The sequence below is a fragment of the Clinocottus analis genome, unplaced genomic scaffold (genome assembly GCF_023055335.1).
Source record: "Clinocottus analis isolate CAN_PGR_092001 unplaced genomic scaffold, fCliAna1.0.p SCAF_2, whole genome shotgun sequence".
In the NCBI taxonomy this organism is placed as follows: Eukaryota; Metazoa; Chordata; class Actinopteri; order Perciformes; family Cottidae; genus Clinocottus; species Clinocottus analis.
Window position 1 is genome coordinate 23,973,512 of NW_027175931.1, and position 20,727 is coordinate 23,994,238.

A 20,727-nucleotide genomic window follows, 5' to 3' on the forward strand; every position below is an offset into this window, starting at 1 on the left:
AAGTCGAGCCTCCGAATGGATAACTGGATCCTCGGAGGGTCCCACAGGAGTTCATCATCTTCAGAGCAGAGGCAAGTTTATTCATTCTTATCTGTGGCCGATTTTTCCTTGTTTTTTTTTCCAATTCCCCACAATATATTATCTACATATTCCAACACGTCCTAAAGTTGTTGTCTTCCCTGATGAACACGGATCACTTCAGTTTAGAACAAAAGAAGTCCCGTCGGCCGACGGCTGCTCCCAATATGTGTCACGTACCCGAGGAGAGAAAAAGATGGATAAAAAACACGCAATGAACAGCTGCTGACGATGTCCCTGACAATAATGAAAGCAGAAATAAACACACAGGCCCGCTTGTGCGCTAAACCCTCGGCCGGTCCACATGGTCCGCACAGACGCAGCACCGCTGCACACGAACGGCCCCGAGCTCTGACCTCATGACCCCTCAGCGGTCACAGCGGGGGGTCGCTGAGATGCAGCGAGGCTGGAAGCTCACATCCAGACGCCAACCTGCTGCTGTCCTCTCTGGCTCTATAAACACATCACCAAAACATGAAAAAGCAAAAGAAACAAAATATTTTCAAGCCTCCTGTGAGAGAAGCAGCGTTCCCGCACCTGTAGTACTACACCTGTAGTACTACGCCTATAGTACTACACCTATAGTACTACATCTGTAGGACTATATGATAGTTTTGTGTCCATAATATTAATTCTGTTACTTCAAAGGGAGCAGAATGGAGTGTTTCTTAAGATTCCTGCACAAATAAAACTGTTAATCCCAAATCTCCCATTTTCATATGTTTCATTATTTCAATTATCTCAATTAAAAAAAGGAGATTAAACACACCCAAATTCATTAAACCAGGTATGAAATGTCAGCCTCACTCCAGCAGACACTCACAAATATTTCCTCATGAGGCGTTTTTATTTTAATCAAACTCTTTCGTGATGTTTTTCAAAATTGATTTCTTGCCGCGGTCAGCGTGAGAAAAGTAAACGCACGTTTATTTTTATTGGGTTTTAGGTTGAACGTCTGGAATAAAGTCTGCGAGCTGAAGAGATTTTAACATTATTATTCATCTCCGATATAAAAATCTTCCAATTTTGTTTAAAAAAAGTTTAAGTGTCTGATAAATATGATAACAGCATTGCTCATTGTAATTTTATACACTACGCATTGCTACAACATTCTCTTCAGGTTGCGGTGGTTAAAATCATTGAAATCTTGTTTGGAAATCACCGGCGGCAGCAAACGCAGCGTAAACGTGCCGTTCATTATGAAAGATTATCTTGCAATATCATGAACGTTTCTTTGCCACAAAGCGTATTTTATCCGATGATGAAATCTCATTGTTTTTTCGACGAGGGAACCGGTGCGATGCCACCGTCCCCGGGTCGTCCTTCAGAAACACACCGTCCTGCACGTCCGTTACAATTCCACTTGATTGCTTTTATTGGCTGCTTCTGTTCTCCAGCTCGTGCAGGTGCATCACCAAGAAAGGGCACCAATCAATAGCTGCAGAGCTGAAGGTTAATCCCGCCCTCGTCGGCCAGACCTGGGTGAGCCTCACTGTGTCAGAGAAAAAAATAACTTGTATACGAAAGATGGATTCATGTCAAAAACTGGCATTCATTTTGTAACGCGTGCACATTTTTTTTTTTTTTTTTGAAGGATGAAAAACTGAGATGGTGGATGGTTGCATGTACAGAATCCGGCTGCTGCACTCACAGCGTCTGGTTCTGCCCTCCAACCCTCATGTGTGTTTACATTTCCACCAGCAGGAGACACATCATTCCCCTTAAAGCGGGTGTGTGAACAGAGAATGTGCAATCACATTTCACCCGTTCTTGGGGTAAAGACGAACACTGAGGAGGAGTAAAGTCAGCTGATGGTGAATTTCACGTGACGGAAATGAGATGAAAATTTGCCGCATCCTTGGACCACAGTGCTGCGCACACAGACACACACACACACACACACACACACACACACACACACGGAACTGATGCAACCTCAATGAAAGATTCAGACAAATGGCAGAAGCTGCATAAGAAGACGCACACACATTAATATACAGGAGCATCACTGCCCTACATACGGTGCGGTGGCGGTCATGTGGTCTGCAGGGGGTCGACAGAGAGCCACGGCTCTTCAGCCAACACTTAAACAGCTGTGGAAATTTCTGGTTCATAATAATAATAATAATCCAGCCTATACTTTTAAATACTTCAGGACGTGTGACTTTATGAGTCCAAAGCATTACATGGACAGATACGAGAGAAAAAACCCTGCACAGCAAGATTACCTGATGCTAATTGTCTATTTGTTTAATATCACACCTGTTCAGAGGTTTGTGTTCGTGTGCTTTGTACTTTTGTAATATGTGTAGTTCTTAATAATCTTGAAAAAAAGGAAATTCTGCATTCAACCCCGCGCCCCACCTGTAAAACCTCTGCACCCCACTAGAGGGACGCGCCCCACAGGTTGAGAACCACTGATGGAGGTCAAGGCTAAAGTTGCTGGTCGGATGAGCAGGTCAGAAATAAAAGCTGTTTGTTTGCCGAGGATGACATTTTGACTCTGGGTCGGGTCGGAGGATACAGATATTCTCCTCTGTCGTAACCTTTGAGTTATGAAACATCTCCGTCCACACGAGGACGCACAAAGACTCCAAACGCTCACTCCAGCAGGTGGCGATGAAGGATACCTTAAAGTAGAGAAGAAGATTGGGCCAGTGTTAATAAATAGTGAAGCAATACATCTTTATATCTTCACTTATACAAGCTTGATAGCCACATTTGACTAATATGTGTCTGGGCTTCGCGTCACTCTTCAACACGACGGGACGAACCGTATCGAAACAGGATAATTATGAAGATTAACACCCCATTAAGGAGGTAAAGTGACTCAAAGAGACATGCTTTGGGTGTTGGCTTGACAGACAGATGTGAAAACAGGTGTCTCACTCTGTACGGAGCTCCAGCATTTCGCCTAAAGTAATAGGAATTTTTCATGGATTCAAGATAAACGTGGTGTTTGTTTAAGTTTCTTTGTGCAGATGTGAATCATTCAAAACTGTAAACCAAAGGAAATCCCACGAAGAGAGGAATGCTATAGTCAATAGTTTAAACTATAAAAAAAGGGTGCTTTCAGTTTGTATTTGTTCCTACTGGTTTACAATGAAGTGACTAGCACAGTCTAAAATAATACAGGTTTGTTTTGTTGGAAGGAAGTATCTCTCTCCCTCCTTAATTTACATATGCACCCATGCACTCAAACCCACGGACTCTGGTGTCTGAAACCCAGACGGTCACGCACACATTCGCCTGTGAGGAGATGCAGAAATCTGGCTACAGATGTGACTCGCAGGGAAAACCGCTTGATCCAACATCTGTAGCTTCAACGTGCCGCCTGCCGAACCAAAAAACACCAGGAGGACAAGTCCAGGCCAGCGGGAAGAAAACTACTTCAAAAGATCATCCTTGGTGTCGACTGGTTTGATTATTCTTTTAACTCTTCATAATGGTTTGGTTGATTCTGTGTCCAGTTGACCCCTTTGGAAGGAGTAATAAAATGTGAATGCACACATGAGGCTGGATCAATAAAGCCCTGCAGCGTGTGCAGAGGGTTACTACAGATGGTGAGATAGCACCAGAGGTGCCGGAGCTCATTAAGAAGCAGGACCATACGCCGGTGCAGAGCAGGGGGGGGGGAGAGGATGCAGAGCCCAGATTGGACATTTTTCACCCGAGTGTCACTGAGCGCTCATGATTTGCTGCCGTCTGGGGAGAAAATAAACTGGGGAATTCATAAATCCTTTTTTTTTGTGTGTGCGCGTGGAGAGTAACAGAAGATCTGTGTTAGTGAAAAGAAAAGCCAGCATGTAAATAATAAGCTCGGATGTCTATCTGAGGAAAAAAGGCAGGCCGCGCCACGCGGGACACGCGCAGGAGTGTGGCGCCATCTGTCTGTGGATGCTGCTCATTTCACTGGGTTGGAGAGGAAGTTCGGCTGGCGGCAGACATGCAGAGATTTACGGACTTGGCATCAACCTGCAGGGGTTCTGATGCCAGTGTTTTGTACAGACATGCAGTCTTATTCAAATAAGACTTTGGGCATGTTGGAGCCACAGAGCGCTTCCTCCAGTCATGGCAGGGTTAAAAAAGCCACTGAACGGATCATGAAGTCCATCATGAAGCTCAGGGCCGGACCTATTTAAAGCACTTCAGAGGATTTGGTGTGCAACTAAAAAGCACAATTTCAGCAAATTCTCAAACATTTCATACTTCTGAGTTCAGAGAGAAAGGGAGATATTTAATAAGCAACTTAATTTTACAATAAAGTGCATTGTCGAATGAACTACGTCTCACTTTTCATAAAGAAAATATTGTTGGCAAACTTAAACATCTGCCCACAGAACAGATTTCTAGAGTTTAATGAATGCAAACCTATCATCAAAAACACCAAACCATGAGAAAACAACAGATCGGTACATTGGGCCCTTTCCTATTGTTGCACAGTTCAAAAGCTTCATTCTGGAGTTTACAACGCGGGTGCTGGTTCCATTCCTTCTGGATGACATCACGGCTCAATCAAGCCACGGGCGGAAAAACACAAACACATTTCTTTCATTTCATTTTTTTTTTGGAGTTTATTTTGAAACATGTGTTATCCAAGACATGTGACTCCGATCCTTACAAAAAAATAAAAAAGATGCATCTAAACATGACGTGACACTGTCTTCAGCTCGCTTTTTACTGGACCTGCCGCCAAACCAGCGACTCTGCGGTGACTCGGCCGTGTGTTTGCGGACGCGGTGTGCGAGCGTCATCCCGCCAAACCTAACGCGACTTGACAAGCGCTGGCGGACGACGCAGGAGTTCCCCCTCCGACTGACTCGTACACCGCTGCGGCTGCGCACATTCTTTGTGCGTAAAGCCGTCACTCTCCAATGTGAAACGAGAGGAACGTTGGCCCTTGAAGACGTTGGGATGGATCCCCTGCTCAATTGATTCAGGATGTGTTTTGTTTTTTTTCCCTTTCTGAAAAGCGATGTCCGTGCCAAAGCAAGCCCTGCATTAGTAAACCAGTGGTAGAAGATTGCTCCCGTGAGGCGCAGGATAAACAAACGACGGGACTAGTCGTCGCCAGTTTTGCTTTTCTTCTTCTTTTTCTTCCTCCTTCCAGAGCCCTCCACGACGTCGCCGTACGAATCGTCGACCGCTTCGCATTTCACCGCGACCTCATCCTCCTCTTCCTTTACCGTCACGCTGGGCTCTACGCCCTCCTCCACTTCCTCCCGCGCGCGGTCCTTCTTTTTCTTCCTCTTTTTCCTCGTCTCCTCTGAAGCGTCGCCCTCCTGGAAGGGGATCCCCATCATCTCATCCTCCTGAATTTCAGTGGCAGGTTCCATTTTCACCTCAACCTCCTCCAGTTGCTCCGTCTTAATCCGCTTTTCTTTCTTTTTCTTCTTCTTTCTTTTACTCTCATCCTCGTCCTGCCAAGTTTCCTCAACGAACCGCTTGACGACCAGCGGGCGGAGGGTCGCGGACGAGGGCCCTAGGGCGGCTCCGTCCGCTTCGCTCTCCGCCACGCTGGTCAGCGTGGGGGTCTTGCTGCCGAACGGGTGGAAGCGCTGCTTCAGGCCCGGCGGTATGGAGGGCGGCAGGGCGGCGGGGATGACCTGAGGGGCGTGGTTGGCGCCGCTGTCCCCGTAGCTCTCGCACACGTTCAACAGGCCCGAAAAAGCCGGGCCGAAAACCACGTCACCTGACGACCGGCCCTCACTGGTGAGCAGGTGGAGCCCCGAGGTGCCGTGAGGCGACGCCAGGATGCTGTACATCTGCTGGCCGCTCACGGTCTTGTCTCCGCCTGCAGCCCTGGGAACCTTCAGGGTCTGGAGACCAGAGAGAGGCAGCTTGATGCCGCTGAAGCTGGAGGCAGGGAGGGGAGTAGAGGTCAACGTTTACACCAAACTACACCTTTTTTTTTAAAAGGAACTCTCTGACGCTTCAGAAAGCTAAACACGGTGAATTTAACTTCAGCCTCTGCGCTGCTCAAATGTGGAACTAATTCCCAGAGGAGCAAAAACTACTTTCAAATCAAAGCTACGACCGTTTATTCTTGTGTTTTATTAGTTTTCTTTTTAAATCAAATGCATTGGTTAGCTCTTTTTATTGTTTTTAAGGTTCTTCCGCAACTTGTATCTTGTGTAATGTGTAATGCACTTTGCGTTGCCAGCAGCCGCAGAGTCTTTGTGCTTTCTTGAGTCACCATGTTTCATCTGGACACCCATCACCACCACTACGACTATTTGTATTAATATTAGTCACATTTATATTACTGCTACTGCTTTTATTGTCTTTAATATTATATTCCATCCATTGAAAAAACTGAATTGTACTTTGTGTGATATGACCTGCACCTTATGATAGCTAACATCAGTTCACAATAGCCCACATTTAATTGATAATGAATATGTGTTATGTACACATCCGTTGCTTAAGAGTTACCATGTATTGTTGTTGTAACTTTTGTATCAACAGTTGTTGCTGTTCATTAAACATTAAAGCCTCACTTTAATTTATTGGCATGATTACCGCAGTGGTCCACAAAGATTCTTTATTTGTTTTTCCACTAGTTCAATCTTTGCCATGACACCAAAACTGGTTCGTGGTTCTGCTTGAGAGATTATTTGGACGCAGAGGAGCACTGTGGATCGTACACACCATTCTGGGTTGAAGTTGGCAGGAGCTTTGATGAGCCACAGCTCAGTGTCGTCCTCCCTCAGGCTCCTCGCGAGAGTGCCGCTGCAGGGCGCGTGGCGGAAAGACACGAAGTCTGCGGGACTCTGGTACGTGGGGGTCTTATCTGTGGGTCCAAACGCCACGCATGTATTATGCCGTGAATGAAATGACACAGAGCAGGAGATACATATGCATGCACAATGAAGAGCCCTCTCTCGTTAGCTTAAATATTGGAAGACAAACAGCCAAGGCTTTGACAGTTGCAGAGCAGTAGTAGCTAAATAAAAATAGACTTTAAATAGACGGTTGTATTTGTTATATTTCAACATTACGTTAACTCTAACAATCTGTGGGTCAGCATGTCACAGGCTACTGTTCTGTGTATTTACGAGTTTGCTTTCTATGTGAATGAGTGAAACTGCCAAACAACACTATCGTTGAGCAAAAGAAAACTGCGCGAGCACTTACCGGGTTTTTTGGGCGTTACAGGTGCTTTTGTCGTATGGTCGTCCTCTTCATCTTCGCTCGACGAAGATGACATCGATCGAGGCATTTTGTTATGTTTTCAAATTAACCCCAAGCCGCTGAAATTAGACGTTTTCCACCTCAAAATGCATGGCTGAGGTGGACGTACACGTGTTGACGCCGAACGAACTCTGACCTTTAATGACCTCACTTCCGTGTCGGTTTTAGTTGTAGTTCCGACACCAGACAGGATGAGTTGGTTCGCGCAGACGAAACAGGGTGAGGAAACTCAATCTCCCAGAATGCACCTCACAAGGTTACGTAACGCCCCAACGTCCGTCGGTGGGTGAAGCAGTTGACAGCAGTCAAGAGCAGGCCGAAGTGGGTAAACAAAACAAACATATGAACAAAAAGGAGCAAAAGCGACCTAAAAGTGGAATTTACTTTCATAACCGTAGGATGTGTAATATTGTTTTAAAGCGGCTCAAAGTCCGTTAAAGTAGTTATCCGGAAACGAAGAGCGGGAGCGCACCTGTCAACGCGAAGTAGGTTTACCGAGCTAACGGGTGCTAGCACGTCAGCGAGCTAGCTGGCTAGTCGGACCCCGTCAGCTTAGCTCGCCAGCCGGCCAGCCATGTCGTCTCCCTCCTCCTCCTCCAGGCGCCAGTGGTGCTACCTGTGCGACCTGCCGAAGATGCCGTGGACTGTGGTGTGGGACTTCAGCGAAGTGGTGTGTCGTGGCTGCGTCAACTACGAGGGAGCGAATCAGATCGAGTTCCTGATAGCGAGCGCCCGACAGCTGAAACGGATTCACGGGATGCAGGACGGGAACGTCAGGTCACCTGGTCCCTTGCCCAATAAACACGGCACGTCTGGCAGAGGAGACGGTGCCGGGGACGGGGGACGGCCGCACGTGGACCGCTTCGAGAGGGGGGGAAGAGGAGAGGGCGCCGTGTCCGCTATCCGCGTGCCGCCCAACGGGCTGCACCGTGACGGTCAGCCGCCTCAAGAGGTGAACCGTCAGAGCCCCAGCGGCAGCCGGAGACCCATGCTGGGGGCTGCCATCCCTCCTAGTCTGGTAAATCAGAACATTGCGGGGATTCCCCATGGGCTGCTTGCGGGCATGCCGGCGGGCCTGACCGCCAGGACAGCCCCCATGAGCAGCCCCATGATCTTCCCCGCCCCGGTGCTGGCCGAGATGAGCCGCAGGCACCTGGGGATAGGGATGGGTATCGCCCCTTTCATCACTCCGGAGCTGGAACGAGAGCTCAATTCGTCCCAGAACCAGGCCAAGATGCAGACCCAGATGCACACGGCCGTGTCTGGCGGCAGCACCAGCAAGAGTGCAGCAGGCATGCCTGCATCGTCCTCGACCCTGGCTGGAGGTGTGAGCCAGACTAGTCCCAAGCCAGCCTCGTCTCCGGCCAGGCAGCCGCGGCCCCTCACCTCGAGGTCCGGAGGGGAGCCCCTGGGATCCAGCACCTCAGCAGAGGCGGCCACAACAGCTGCGGCGTTGCCCCACAGTGGGGCCTCTGAGCTGGGATCAGCATCTGCCAGCAACACCCATTCAACTGTCAACACTCTGTCCTGCACCTTGTGCCACGAGAGGCTGGAGGACACACACTTTGTCCAGTGTCCATCCGTGCCAGGGCATAGGTTTGTTTTGTTTGCAATTTTTTTTGTCTCGTAACCTAATTTTCAATTGTATATTTCTGTAGAGAAAGTGCTTTGTTTTGGGGCTTTTAAATAATTTGTTATTACTATGCTCATCATGAGTTGTTCCTCATGTTAATGTGTCTCTCTACCTTCCCCTGTATTTAGGTTCTGCTTCCCCTGCACCAGAGTGTACATTCAGGGCCGGCGGGGCGATGGGGAGGTGTACTGCCCCAGCGGGGATCGCTGTCCGTTGGACGTCTCTCCCAACAGCCCCCCTTGGGCCTTCATGCAAGGGGAGGTCTCCACCATTCTGGGCACTGCTGGAGCAGGAGCCGCTTCCGCTGCTGCACCCGGAGCTGGGAACGGAGCCGGGGCCGCCGCCGGAAGTGCTGCCGGAGCCGCTGCCAGTGGAGACGTCACCGTCAAGAAGGAGAGAGAGACGTGATGATGGTTTCTGTGGAAACCAAACCAGGACCCAATACAGGCAGGTTCTTTTGCCATGTGGCAGTTAACGGCATCTGCGTTTGATAGATTTTTTTGTCCATCCTCTCTGACAACGGCGTCAGGTTCTAAATGTGGATGTTTGTTAATATATTATTTTAAATACAATTGAATAGGCAGTTACATTATTTTGTTATTTATAGGAATGTCCTGATTTATACAGTCTCAAATTTACCGTGATTTGTATTCATCGTCCAGGCTTTTTAACAACATAAAATGTTTTAATATTAGGGAAATGGATGAGATTCAGAGAGGCATGAGGGATACACAAATGCTTATCAGTCTATCTGTTGTAACTATATGTACCACACAGCTCTGATTGGGTTGCATGTTTGCCCTGCTTCATTTTGTGTTTGCTTTTTTTTTGTCGCTCCAGAGTCGCATCGCAAATCAGTGGGGGACGTCCCAAATGGAGGTCTGCGAGACCCAGAAGAGAAGCAACACGGCGACCCACAGCGCAGAAAAGCTCCGTTACAAAAGGTCTCGAGTCCAACTGCTCGCACCGCCAAATTTGATCAACATTCATCAGACCTCAAATTGCCTTTTTATGATGTCCAGTGTGAGTCAGATATTCAGGGCCAGTCAACAGCTGAACAGTGGCAACTTTTTGTTGAGTCAGTAGTGTCCCGTAGACCCTGCCCGCATTAGCAGTGCAGGCTAGCTACTGTTAACAGCTGGAGACACACAGGCTTAAGCAACATGCAGACGGTCTCACTTTTCTACATAAATATATCACATGAAATACATATTCACACCCCAACTCAAACATGCACCTTAATTAAGAAACAACCAGAGCCAACAGGACTCCTGAAACCTCTCTTTTTCTCTAATTGGCCTCCAGTGTGTTAGATCGTTAAAGGTGGCTAGCAAAGTTGCTCGTTAGCGGACCTCATTTAGTTATAGTTATTGTTTTAAATGAATCCTCTCGAACTCAAAGAAAGTCGCCACGGTTCAGTGTCTAATGTACACTCATTATTGTGAAAGCACAAAATCTTGGTTTTACAAATCCAACACAAATGTTGAAATACTCAAACCGGAGGCCCCCGGTTGTTCCGTATCTCTCTTGTTGATGAGCAACAAAAGGTGAAAGGTCAGACTGCTTTGGACAAAATGCAGGCGGCTCCGAGTCCCAACAAGTTGGAACTTGCCGTGCCATTGCTGGGTCTTTATGAAATATTTACGCTTTTACAAATGCAGTTTATAACAAGAACTGATCGTCATCGTGACAAAGTGTACCTTAAATTTAAAATGTATTTTGTATTGTTGCGTGACTGAATCTGTCTTTCGGTGCACAATCAGATTTTGTTCTAGTTGTTCAAATGAAACAAAATCAAATCTTTAAAACTGAACATGCAGCCGACTTGAGACGAGGACAGAATGCCAGTCATGACGTTTCTCTGTGTCCCTGCATTTGTTTTTTTTAAATCAGCTTTAAATGAAGCTGACTTTGACTCAGTGTGTAGAATCAACCTTATAAGCTTTGGCCAGATTGTGTTTTCTGTATTTAAATGTAGCTTTCATACGAGGTCCAGCCTACGCTTTATACCCCGAATGTATATGAAAAGATATCTATTGATAGGCCTAGGACTATATTTTATACTAGAATGTCAAATGTTATATACTGTATATGATAGTATGTGCAATCCTTAGTCATATTATATGCAACGTTTGGAATGCGTGCTTGTGTATCATTTCCTAAAACTTTTACTTATTTTTGAAGGGAGAATCCACCCATGAGCAGAATGTTGTTTATTAATTAGTTCCTCCCAAAAGTAGAGACAAGACACTTATGTAGAGTGGAAACTATTTAAAAGCCTATTTTTTACGTTCTCAAATCCTAAGCATTGCCGATGGTGAAATTATTAATCAAATTGATTCGAACAAACAACCTGACGGTCTGACGAGCATGCATACCGTGCTTCTGATGGAAGACTTTGCAGGGACGCAATGCTCCTAAATTGGAAAAAAACAAAACAGCATGACAACAAATGGAGTCACTTTTTGGGGTGGATTCTCTCTCTGTGCAGCGTTTAGGGCTGGGCGATAATTCAACCTGATTATTTTCTGTGAGTGGAACCCTGTCGTGACGAGAGATCGTGAGACGCCGTATCGCCTCGTCTTCACTGACGATGACGAGCACGAACTGACTCAAATTGCCCAAAAAAAAAAAATCATTGATTATTTTGCACTAAGGTTTTCCATTAAATAAGAAAATAATCCGTGCTTTTCATTTGTTAAGTATTTAAAGTCCAAAACCATGTGCTCATTTCACAGTTTATGTATTTATTGAACTACCAGTAAACCTGCTTTATCGTGATATGTATCGTCGTCAAGAGCGTGTCGCCTTTCCCTCGCAGCGTCGGTACAGAAGCAGACAAACCAAAGGTAACTTTCTGGATGTAAATGTGTTATGAGGGAAACACATATATACAATATATATATATATATATATATATATATATATATCTCTATCTATCTCATAAAGGTCTTATCGTTTGCAACAAATACTTAACTAGGCTTTCTACATTGAGAGAATATCCCACAGATCAGGTCTGTTGTGCAGAAATGTCTTTGAAGAAGTGAAGTTTCAGTTTAATATGCACTGACGCATGCAATTCCCTCGTTAAGTGCCTTTTCAAAGCGTTTACCGTCAGTGTGTCTGGAACCTCAGGGGAAGCAGCAGCGCAGCGGCTTTGTTTTTCTTTTCCCCTCATGGTCCAGTCAATGATTCACCTGAAGGCGTTCCTATCAGTCGCCCAGCGGACGGCTGCTGCTTTCATCTGGAGCCTTAAAGTCGTCTCCTCGCGGTCGCCTCTCCTTTTCTTCTACCTTTTAGATCTGTCGGGTCTTATTGCAGCGCCATGTCCGAAACAGAAAGCGTGAATAAATGTAAGCGTGCGCTTGTTTTCTCGTTTGTTTATTTTGTTCCCTGCTCTTTGAGTTTAACCCGTGAGAATAAATCATATAAATGCTCTGAATATAGAACCCAGGTCTTCTAACAGAAGTATTGATTGTGTCATTTCATTTTATTACCTGATAACAGCAGCTGTTCCTATAGGAACACTTAAATTACATATTTTGGCACTGATTCAGACTATTTTTGTTCAGTCAATATACATTTCATTTATTTTCCATGCCAATACACACACGACATGGCGCAAAAAGTTCTGCATTTTGTTGCGCTCTAAATTAGTTCTAGTACAATGTTCTCTCGTAAAGCAGCTGTTTCAAACAAGGTTAAAAACATGCATTTCTTTTAGAGGCAGAAATCAAATCTTAATCTTAATCAGAAGCTGGTGGAGGGTGATGGAGACCACACAGCGCTGTAGGATACCCAGGAAGAGAAAAACAAACAAATATGACAGAACACAGTGGTGATAAGAACCGTATGGGATGAAGATGCTCCTCCTCTTCCTCCCTCCTGATTCAAGGTCATAGTCATATCTCTTCCACAAACCATCATCTCACGATGAGTGCAGAGAGTTTAGTGATTGCCTCCCTGTTAACATTTGTATATGTAGGACAAACACACTGTCATTAACATTTTTTTCTGGACATATTTCTGTTCCTGCCGTCTGCAGCTTGAATGGTTTCATGTTGATTAAACATTGGTTTGTGGAATAAAACAGTTCTACAGAATCGTTATGTTTAAACACTAAAACTGTTTATCTACTTGTTGCATTTCATTTAGTCGGAGCGCTGCTCCAGCGGCCACCAGATGGCGCTGTGGGGCTTTTGACCTCAATCTGAAGAATAAGAGTTCATCAATAGGCTCGTTCGAGATCAGCCAGTTCTGCGCAGAATCGATCGCCGGCGATCGACGCGCAATGCATGCCGGTTAGATTTGTGTCCGGCTTGCTCTGACGTCACGCACACGTGATCAACCATACTCTCTCGAGAGCAAGGCGGCCGTCGATTTCAGAGCCAGGCGCTGCCGCAGCTCTCCACCGCCTGGCTGGCCCAGTGCATGATGGGAAACGCCTGGCTGCCGCCACATCAGAGAGCTGATTGGCTCTTGGATTTGACAGCAAACACCACGTGTTGTAGAAAATCCTTATTTTACGTGTAGTTGTAATACTTAACACTCGATTGTTGACTATTAGTCTCAGGTTTAATCTAAAAACATATGTTGTGTGGTTAATAATACAAAATCGTATTAAAATCGTATCGTAATAAAAGAAGAGCAGGGCTGGCAGATATATACAAATAGATAAGCATCTTTAGATAATTTGTATAACACATCAAAACCAGTAGTAATGTATTTCACATGTAGACATAAAAACAACAAAGGATGCAGCAGCACACATTTCTTCATGAAGGTATATTTATAATTACATATGAATAAATTCAAACGTGAACTGAAAACTACAAGTAGACTACATATCGGAACTAACAGGAAGTATTTTATTCCGTAACTTCCTGTTAATACTTTGAAGGCAGCTGAAAACTGTCCGACTTGATCTCAGGTTTCTGTGAAGGCCTCCTGCAGCGGCCGCTGCTTCTCGTCTGGAGTCCAGGCGAGAAGCAGCTCTGGTGAAGAGACGACGCTGCTAATTTTCGTTGTAAAGAAGAAGAAGAAGGAGAAGAAGAAGAAGGAGACGAAGAAGAAGAAGAAGAAGAAGAAGAAGAAGAAGAAGAAGAAGAAGAAGAAGAAGAAGAAGAAGAAGAAGAAGAAGAAGAAGAAGAAGAAGAAGAAGAAGAAGAAGAAGAAGAAGAAGAAGAAGAAGAAGAAGAAGAAGAAGAAGAAGAAGAAGAAGAAGAAGAAGAAGAAGAAGAAGAAGAAGAAGAAGAAGAAGAAGAAGAAGAAGAAGAAGAGAGGGAGGGCGCGTTTGATTATTTCCACCCCCACCGCCCGGCCGCCGCGCTCCTGCTAGGCCGATGTGCCGTTTCCTCCATTAGTGTCGGCTATTGTTAAACCAATTATAGAGGTGTTAATGGGCGATGGAGGGCCCATTGGGATGAGAAGCGGCCCGCAGAGAGAGGAGATGGCCAAATGTGTGTTGGGGGCTTGAAAGAGCATTAAAATCCAACCACAGGCGCTTAAAGGCAGGGTTGAAATAAATAAACGTGGTTTAAAGAGAAATAACTCTCTGGGTTTCAGAAGAAACACGCGCAGATGGCGCGGAATATCCACCCAAACCGTTGGGATTTAGCACATGAATGTGATGCTGAGCTGGAAAATGAAGGTCTCAGATGTCCCAATGCAACCTGAAGGCAACAACACATCTAAAGATCCTGTTAAAGTGACGTCCGAGAGTCGTAATTTGTAAATTTCATCCTTGTTTATGATCATTGTTATGATTCTAAACGGGAGGTCCCCGTTGTAATCTGTGTTCGTTGTTTCTTCTTCTGCTGCTGCAGATATCACGGTGCAGATGGGAGGCCCACCTGTGTGGGGCTTAATGACATCATTACAGACGCCGAGGTGTGACGCTCGCTTCGCGTGTTAATCGATCTGACAGCTTTGCCAACAGGCGATCATCGCCGCGTCTTCACAGGTGATGAACTGACTGACGCGTGTTTACAGGAGTCGACCACAGGGAGCGGAAACACGACCCGACCCGTCACCCTGCTGGAGGGATACGACCATCCGCGCAAGTGTCCGTGAAGGCCACGCAGAGTTTAGCAGACGTAACGCGTCGAGAGGTCTCGTTTCGCTGCATCCGCGCGCTCTCTGCGCCTTCTTGTTATTCCTTATTTCCTCAGGCTTTTTTCTCACAGTTCTAATCCCGTCGACCTCCCGCCTGCGCGTCAATTACATCTCCATTGACCGGCCATTAGGCAGAGGCATTGACATTCACGGGCCTCCGTCTGCAGCGAGGCCGATGTGTATTCCCCTCAACACAGGAGCCCTGCGTCCACACCGGGATGTCATCATGTATTGTGTGGCTCCGCGGCGGCGGGTCGCGAATGCCTCTTTTGGAGGATAACGTTCAAACATAAAATACAAAAATAAATCCTCAGCGTTCAGCCGAGGAGCCACGTTTACGCACGAACTGCGCACGTGGTGGTGACTCCTTCTGGTGCGACTGCACGAGAGGCAAGAGTTCACATGCTGGAATCAGAAGGGTGTGTGTGTGTGTGTGTGTGTGTGTGTGTGTGTGTGTGTGTGTGTGTGTGTGTGCGTGTGCGTGTGTGTGAATGGCGGGGGGTAGATTAGGATCTATGATGGTCTGATATTCTTCTTTTGATATTCAAATGTTTAGTCAAATTCTGTCTTTATTTTTTACGATCAGGAGATATATCTGACGACCAGAAATCTGGAATTCATTTTATTTATTAATTTAACCTTTATGTGACCAGATACGTTAATGGAGAACTATATAGGTTCCAGAGACAACGTTCACACACACACACACACACACACAAACACACACACGTGTCACAAAAGGGATTCCCAACTCAACGTATCTCGACATATTGATCTTGTTCTTGTTCTGTTTGTGCAAAATAAAATATGCTGTCGATGATAACGTGGTATAAATACATATCTCCGAAAATATTATGTCTCCAAACGCTGCAGAAAAAAAGTGAAGCCATTTATGGTAAAAATAAAAATGAATAATAATAATTTAAAAAAAACCTTTTGAACGTGTTCGGTTCAAAGGAGGAGACGTGATTGCATTTTGTTGGGCTCTTTATTTAACATATATTCATAAAACAGGCGCATTTATTCAAATCCGGTTCGATATTCCACTTTGAAGCATTTTCGACCTTTACGCCACTGCTCAACGGAAATAATAAAACATGTAGAAATACTCTGCTGGAGGATTACTGACCCGTCGTTCGTCCGGGTGGCCTCAGTTGCAGCCGGCGGCCAATATACAGCACGCCAGGGGGCCACATCGGCCTTTTCGCCGGGGCCCTTCCTGGTATTCAGATGTCAGGAGCGGGGCGGGACCCGCCGGCACCTTATAAGAGGAGGACGTCCAGGTTCCGCTCCTGTATTTGCGCCCTGCACCTCCGCCTGACGCACGCTGCACCCGAGGGCCCCGGAGGAGAGAGAGAGAGAGAGAGAGAGAGAGAGAGAGAGAGAGAGAGAGAGAGAGAGAGAGAGAGAGAGAGAGAGAGAGGGCCAACATCTGCTGAGCGATAACAAGAATAAGGTTATGAAACAATGGACGACTGACAAATAAGAGATATTGACTTTACTATTCGCAGGAGCAGAGCGTCACATCTTGTTTACGGTTTTGTTCTCTTTTTTCTACTCTACAAACATCCTCCCTCTTTTTTGGCGAAAGGGAGACAACTTTCTGCCTTTGAAGTTTTTTGGAGGGTTTTCAAAAACCACAAACAACTTTGCGAAGGATTTTTTTTTATTTTTTTAAAAATCTTTTTCCAACAATCCGCTCATAGACACGTCTTTCTCCTCCAAAGACTTGTCTCGGGGATGTTGAGCTCCGTGAAGATGGAAGCACATGATCTACCAGAGTGGAATACTTTCTACAGTGAGGCCAGCGAGGTAAAGACACGCTCACCAAATACAGATAGCTGCAATAAGTATATTATTAATAATAAACCACTGTTGTTTTATGTACTCGTGTTCTGAGTTATAAGTCAAAGGGTTTTTTTGGCAGTGAAATAGAAAAGACAAGATTATTTGTGCAGGAAAAAGCCAGCTGTTATGCTAATTTGATGATAAATCATAAAATAATGCATAATAAAGATGTTACATTCACTTCTTAAGCTCTTATGGGAATATTGTAGTCGTACCATAATAATTAGAATACCGTTGAGTATAATAAAGTACGATTGAGTATCACGGTCATGTTGCATTTTTGCAGTCAAATATATCAAATATAAATATAACTGAATTAATACCAGAGCATAGATGGTTAAATCCCAATAATATAATTATTCAAATATGATTCAAAATGTTTATTTTTTTTAAACATCAACAATGATAAATATATTGAATCTATTTATTAATACTCAATATACATATTATTATTATTAATATGTCGGTTCTTAGTTGCTCACTTGATGACATTTTAAAAGTGTTTTGCTCAACAACAAACTTTCATTTTTGTGTCCGCGCGGCCGCTGAAGTGTTGCGACGATTCAGGTGCAAATGTCCCGAGACGTTTCTTCTCCTTCTCCTCCTTCTTCTCCTTCTTCTTCTCCTTCTCCCCCCTCACTAATTCAATTAGAGTTAATTCCATCAGCAGCTGCAGTTGTCACCTCGACCTGATGAAATTAAAGAGTCGGATAATATTTAACTTGAGATCAGTGCGCGGGCCGCGATGCCTTCACGGCCTCCGGAGAATCTTTATCAAATCCTTTTCCCCTCATGGCCAAAAGGATCTTCTCAAGACATTTCACCAAGAAGAAGAAGAAAATAACACGGAATGATTCCTCTTCAACAAAAAACGAAAAGTAATTAATGCAATTTTTTTTTTTAAATAATAAAAAAGTTGAGCTTAAACAGTGAAGATTCAGATGACTTGTGTGTTTTGTTCTGCGGAAGCAGCGGAGGCCGTCTGGTCTGCGCGAGAGGCTCCATGACGCGCTTTTTACGCATTTTTCAGGTTAACATCGCCGTGTGAAATCCATGTCCTCTCTGCGCGCACTGAGAGCCTCATTGTGCATTGATAAGGAGTCGCGCCGTTCAGACGTTCACTGCAGCCACTCTTCTGCATCAATACCAGCCTGATCCAAGAGAAGAGTTCCTTATATTTGTTTTCTCAACGTAATATATATTATATATATTTATAGTTGTGGCGTGAAAGCCAACTACGTTTTTTCCTCTTCTCGTGAATAACCAGATGTTGTTCCTCTCTTCCTCCAGATGTATTCCTCTCCCAGCACCATGAACTCTGGTCTGGGCTCCATGGGCACCATGGGCTCCATCAACAGCTACATCAACCTGAACCCGGCCACCGCCTCGCCTGCGGGCATGAACATGGCGTACCCGAGCTCCAGCCTCAGCAGCTCCCCCCTGGCCTCCATGGGCTCCGGGCCCGGCCACATGTCCCTCTCCCCGGTGACCTCGTCCCTCGGCTCGGGCCCCCTGACCCAGCTGGGCCCCTCTGCTCCGGGCTCCCTGGGCTCCCTGACCCACTACCAGAACATGGGCCAGTCCATGAGCCAGCTGGGGTACTCCTCCGCCTCGCCCTTGACCCGCGCCCCGCCCAAAGAGATGCCCCCGAAGCCCTACCGGCGCTCCCTGACCCACGCCAAGCCGCCGTACTCCTACATCTCCCTCATTACCATGGCGATCCAGCAGAGCGGCAGCAAGATGCTCACCCTGAACGAGATCTACCAGTGGATCATGGAGCTGTTCCCCTACTACCGCGAGAACCAGCAGCGCTGGCAGAACTCCATCCGCCACTCGCTCTCCTTCAACGACTGCTTCGTGAAGGTGGCGCGCTCGCCGGACAAGCCGGGCAAGGGCTCCTACTGGACCCTGCACCCGCAGTCGGGCAACATGTTCGAGAACGGCTGCTACCTGAGGCGCCAGAAGCGCTTCAAGATCGAGGAGAAGCTGGCGAAGAAGGCGGCCAAGAGCCAGGAGGGCGGCTCGGGGAAAGGGCGCCACGGCGGGGATCACCTGGCGCAGGACCACAGCCCGGCGGGGGGGTCGGAGGGAGCCGACTCCGCCCACTCGGACAACTCCCACCCGGGCTCCTCCGACGACCAGCCGCACCCCCGGAACTCACTGGGTCCGCTGGACTGCCCGCCGCTGTCCTCCTCGCACCTCCACAGCCCGCCCGCCTCCCTGCCTCCGTCCTCCTCCGCCTCGTCCTCCCTGTCCCTGTCGGCCGCCGCCGCCGCCTCCAGCCCGCTGCTCCACTCCCAGTCTCTAATGGGCGGCGCCCACCTCCTGCCCAGCGCCATGCAGCAGCACATGGACCTACAGGGCGACCCCCTCAAGTCCCTGGACCCCCACTACAACTTCAACCACCCCTTCTCCATCACCAATCTCATGTCCAACGAGCAGAAGATGGACCTCAAGTCCTACCAGGACCAGGTGATGGCCTACAACAGCTACGCCAGCGGCTCCCCCGTAGGGGCCAAGCAGATCTACGACAGCCCGGGGCCGGCCACCATGGACTCAGGCGCCTACTACCAAACTCTGTACAGCCGCTCGGTGCTCAATGCTTCCTAATGTGCCCCCCCCCCCTCCCACCTACACACACACACACACCTGTTTCTTGAGGTGAGCCAAGATGGAGACTTCTTTTCTTCTTTTTTTTTACTGCTTTTTCTAAAATGGACACCAGCTCTCTTTATCTTCCTCTTTCTCTCTCTCTCTCTCTCTCTGGCGCACGTCCAGAGGCCTCGGAACAGACTCACATCTAAAATGGCCGCCGTGTTCGAGGGGACCAAAGGAGAGGGGGTTTTTTTGGTGTTTTTCTGTTTGACCAACTCTGAAGAACATGTGGACTGGTTGGTCACACGGAGGACTGAAAAGGTCTCAATGAAGACGTCCGACTGGTGTGTGTGCGTGTGTGTGTGTGTGTGTGTGTATTTGTTTGTGTGTGTGTGTCAATACAGGAGCACAATTCTGTTCTGGGGAAAATTGGCTTTGTACAAAATGTAAATAGAGGTAATACGGGGAGGAAAAAAATCGCATTTGCATTTATTTATGAAGGGAATACATTTTAATATATCTTGTATAGCGCTCTGTTGACCAGTTACAACCAGTTTCAAGAGGTTTCTGCTTCAGGCAGGTGTTACTGCAGCGGGAGACTTTTATTCTATTTCATTTCTTTTTGCGTTACAACATTTCACACCACGTCCGTCATATCTGTGAGTTCAGGCATCCGGTTGAAGTCTGTATTTGTTATTTTTTTGGTCGATATGAAGAAGGAAAGCAAAAAAGAAGCCATTTTGTCTTCGCTTTGAGCTCAGAGGAAACTAAAGCCAGAAGGAGCGAGGGAAAGCAACTGTGGTAGGAAAAACTAGTTTTTAAAAAAACAACAGAAAAAAATCATACATGTCGTGTTTATGTTTTTGTTACAGGAGCATTACAACCAGAGGGGGGGGGGGGGGGGGCAGTCAGTTACTAAAAACAGGAGGAGGGGCAGGAGAGATGCACTATGGGAGGATTTACATACAGTACTTTGCACTATGGAGCTCCCGTTGGCCAGGTGGGCCGATAGTGTGTGTGCGTTTGAGTGTGTTACAACAATACTTAGCCCCCCCCCCCCCCCCCACCGGCTCAATGGGATCAGGGTGACGATGTCAGCGGGTGTCAAGTGACCGATCCCAAAAAGTGCCTTTTTCTTCAAATGACTACTGATCCGCTGGGAGATCAATGCGTTGACGATCTATTGAAGGATTGTTGTCCAGAGACGGACGCAGAAGGTTCAGGTCACACGGTTTCCTTCTTGTGGAACATATTTTAAGTTTCTT

General features: G+C 46.6%; 3 protein-coding genes across 3 annotated transcripts; 2 read left to right on the plus strand and 1 right to left on the minus strand.

Moving 5' to 3' along the window:
• Positions 1-4,302: 4,302 nt before the first annotated feature.
• polr1g (RNA polymerase I subunit G) lies at positions 4,303-8,121 on the minus strand. The gene is made up of 3 exons (XM_068585186.1): positions 7,216-8,121; positions 6,730-6,871; positions 4,303-5,934 (listed from the first exon to the last, which is right to left on the minus strand). The coding sequence occupies exons 1-3, from the start codon at positions 7,298-7,300 to the stop codon at positions 5,139-5,141; spliced, it is 1,023 nt and encodes a 340-aa protein (XP_068441287.1). The 5' UTR covers positions 7,301-8,121; the 3' UTR covers positions 4,303-5,138.
• Positions 7,518-11,586, plus strand: irf2bp1 (interferon regulatory factor 2 binding protein 1). The gene is made up of 3 exons (XM_068585185.1): positions 7,518-8,868; positions 9,034-9,352; positions 9,746-11,586. Exons 1-2 carry the CDS (start codon positions 7,847-7,849, stop codon positions 9,311-9,313), a joined length of 1,302 nt encoding a protein of 433 aa, XP_068441286.1. The 5' UTR covers positions 7,518-7,846; the 3' UTR covers positions 9,314-9,352; positions 9,746-11,586.
• A 5,173-nt stretch (positions 11,587-16,759) lies between these two features.
• Positions 16,760-19,477, plus strand: foxa3 (forkhead box A3). Its single transcript, XM_068585564.1, has 2 exons — positions 16,760-16,831; positions 18,158-19,477. Exons 1-2 carry the CDS (start codon positions 16,760-16,762, stop codon positions 19,475-19,477), a joined length of 1,392 nt encoding a protein of 463 aa, XP_068441665.1.
• The last annotated feature ends 1,250 nt before the right edge of the window (positions 19,478-20,727 follow it).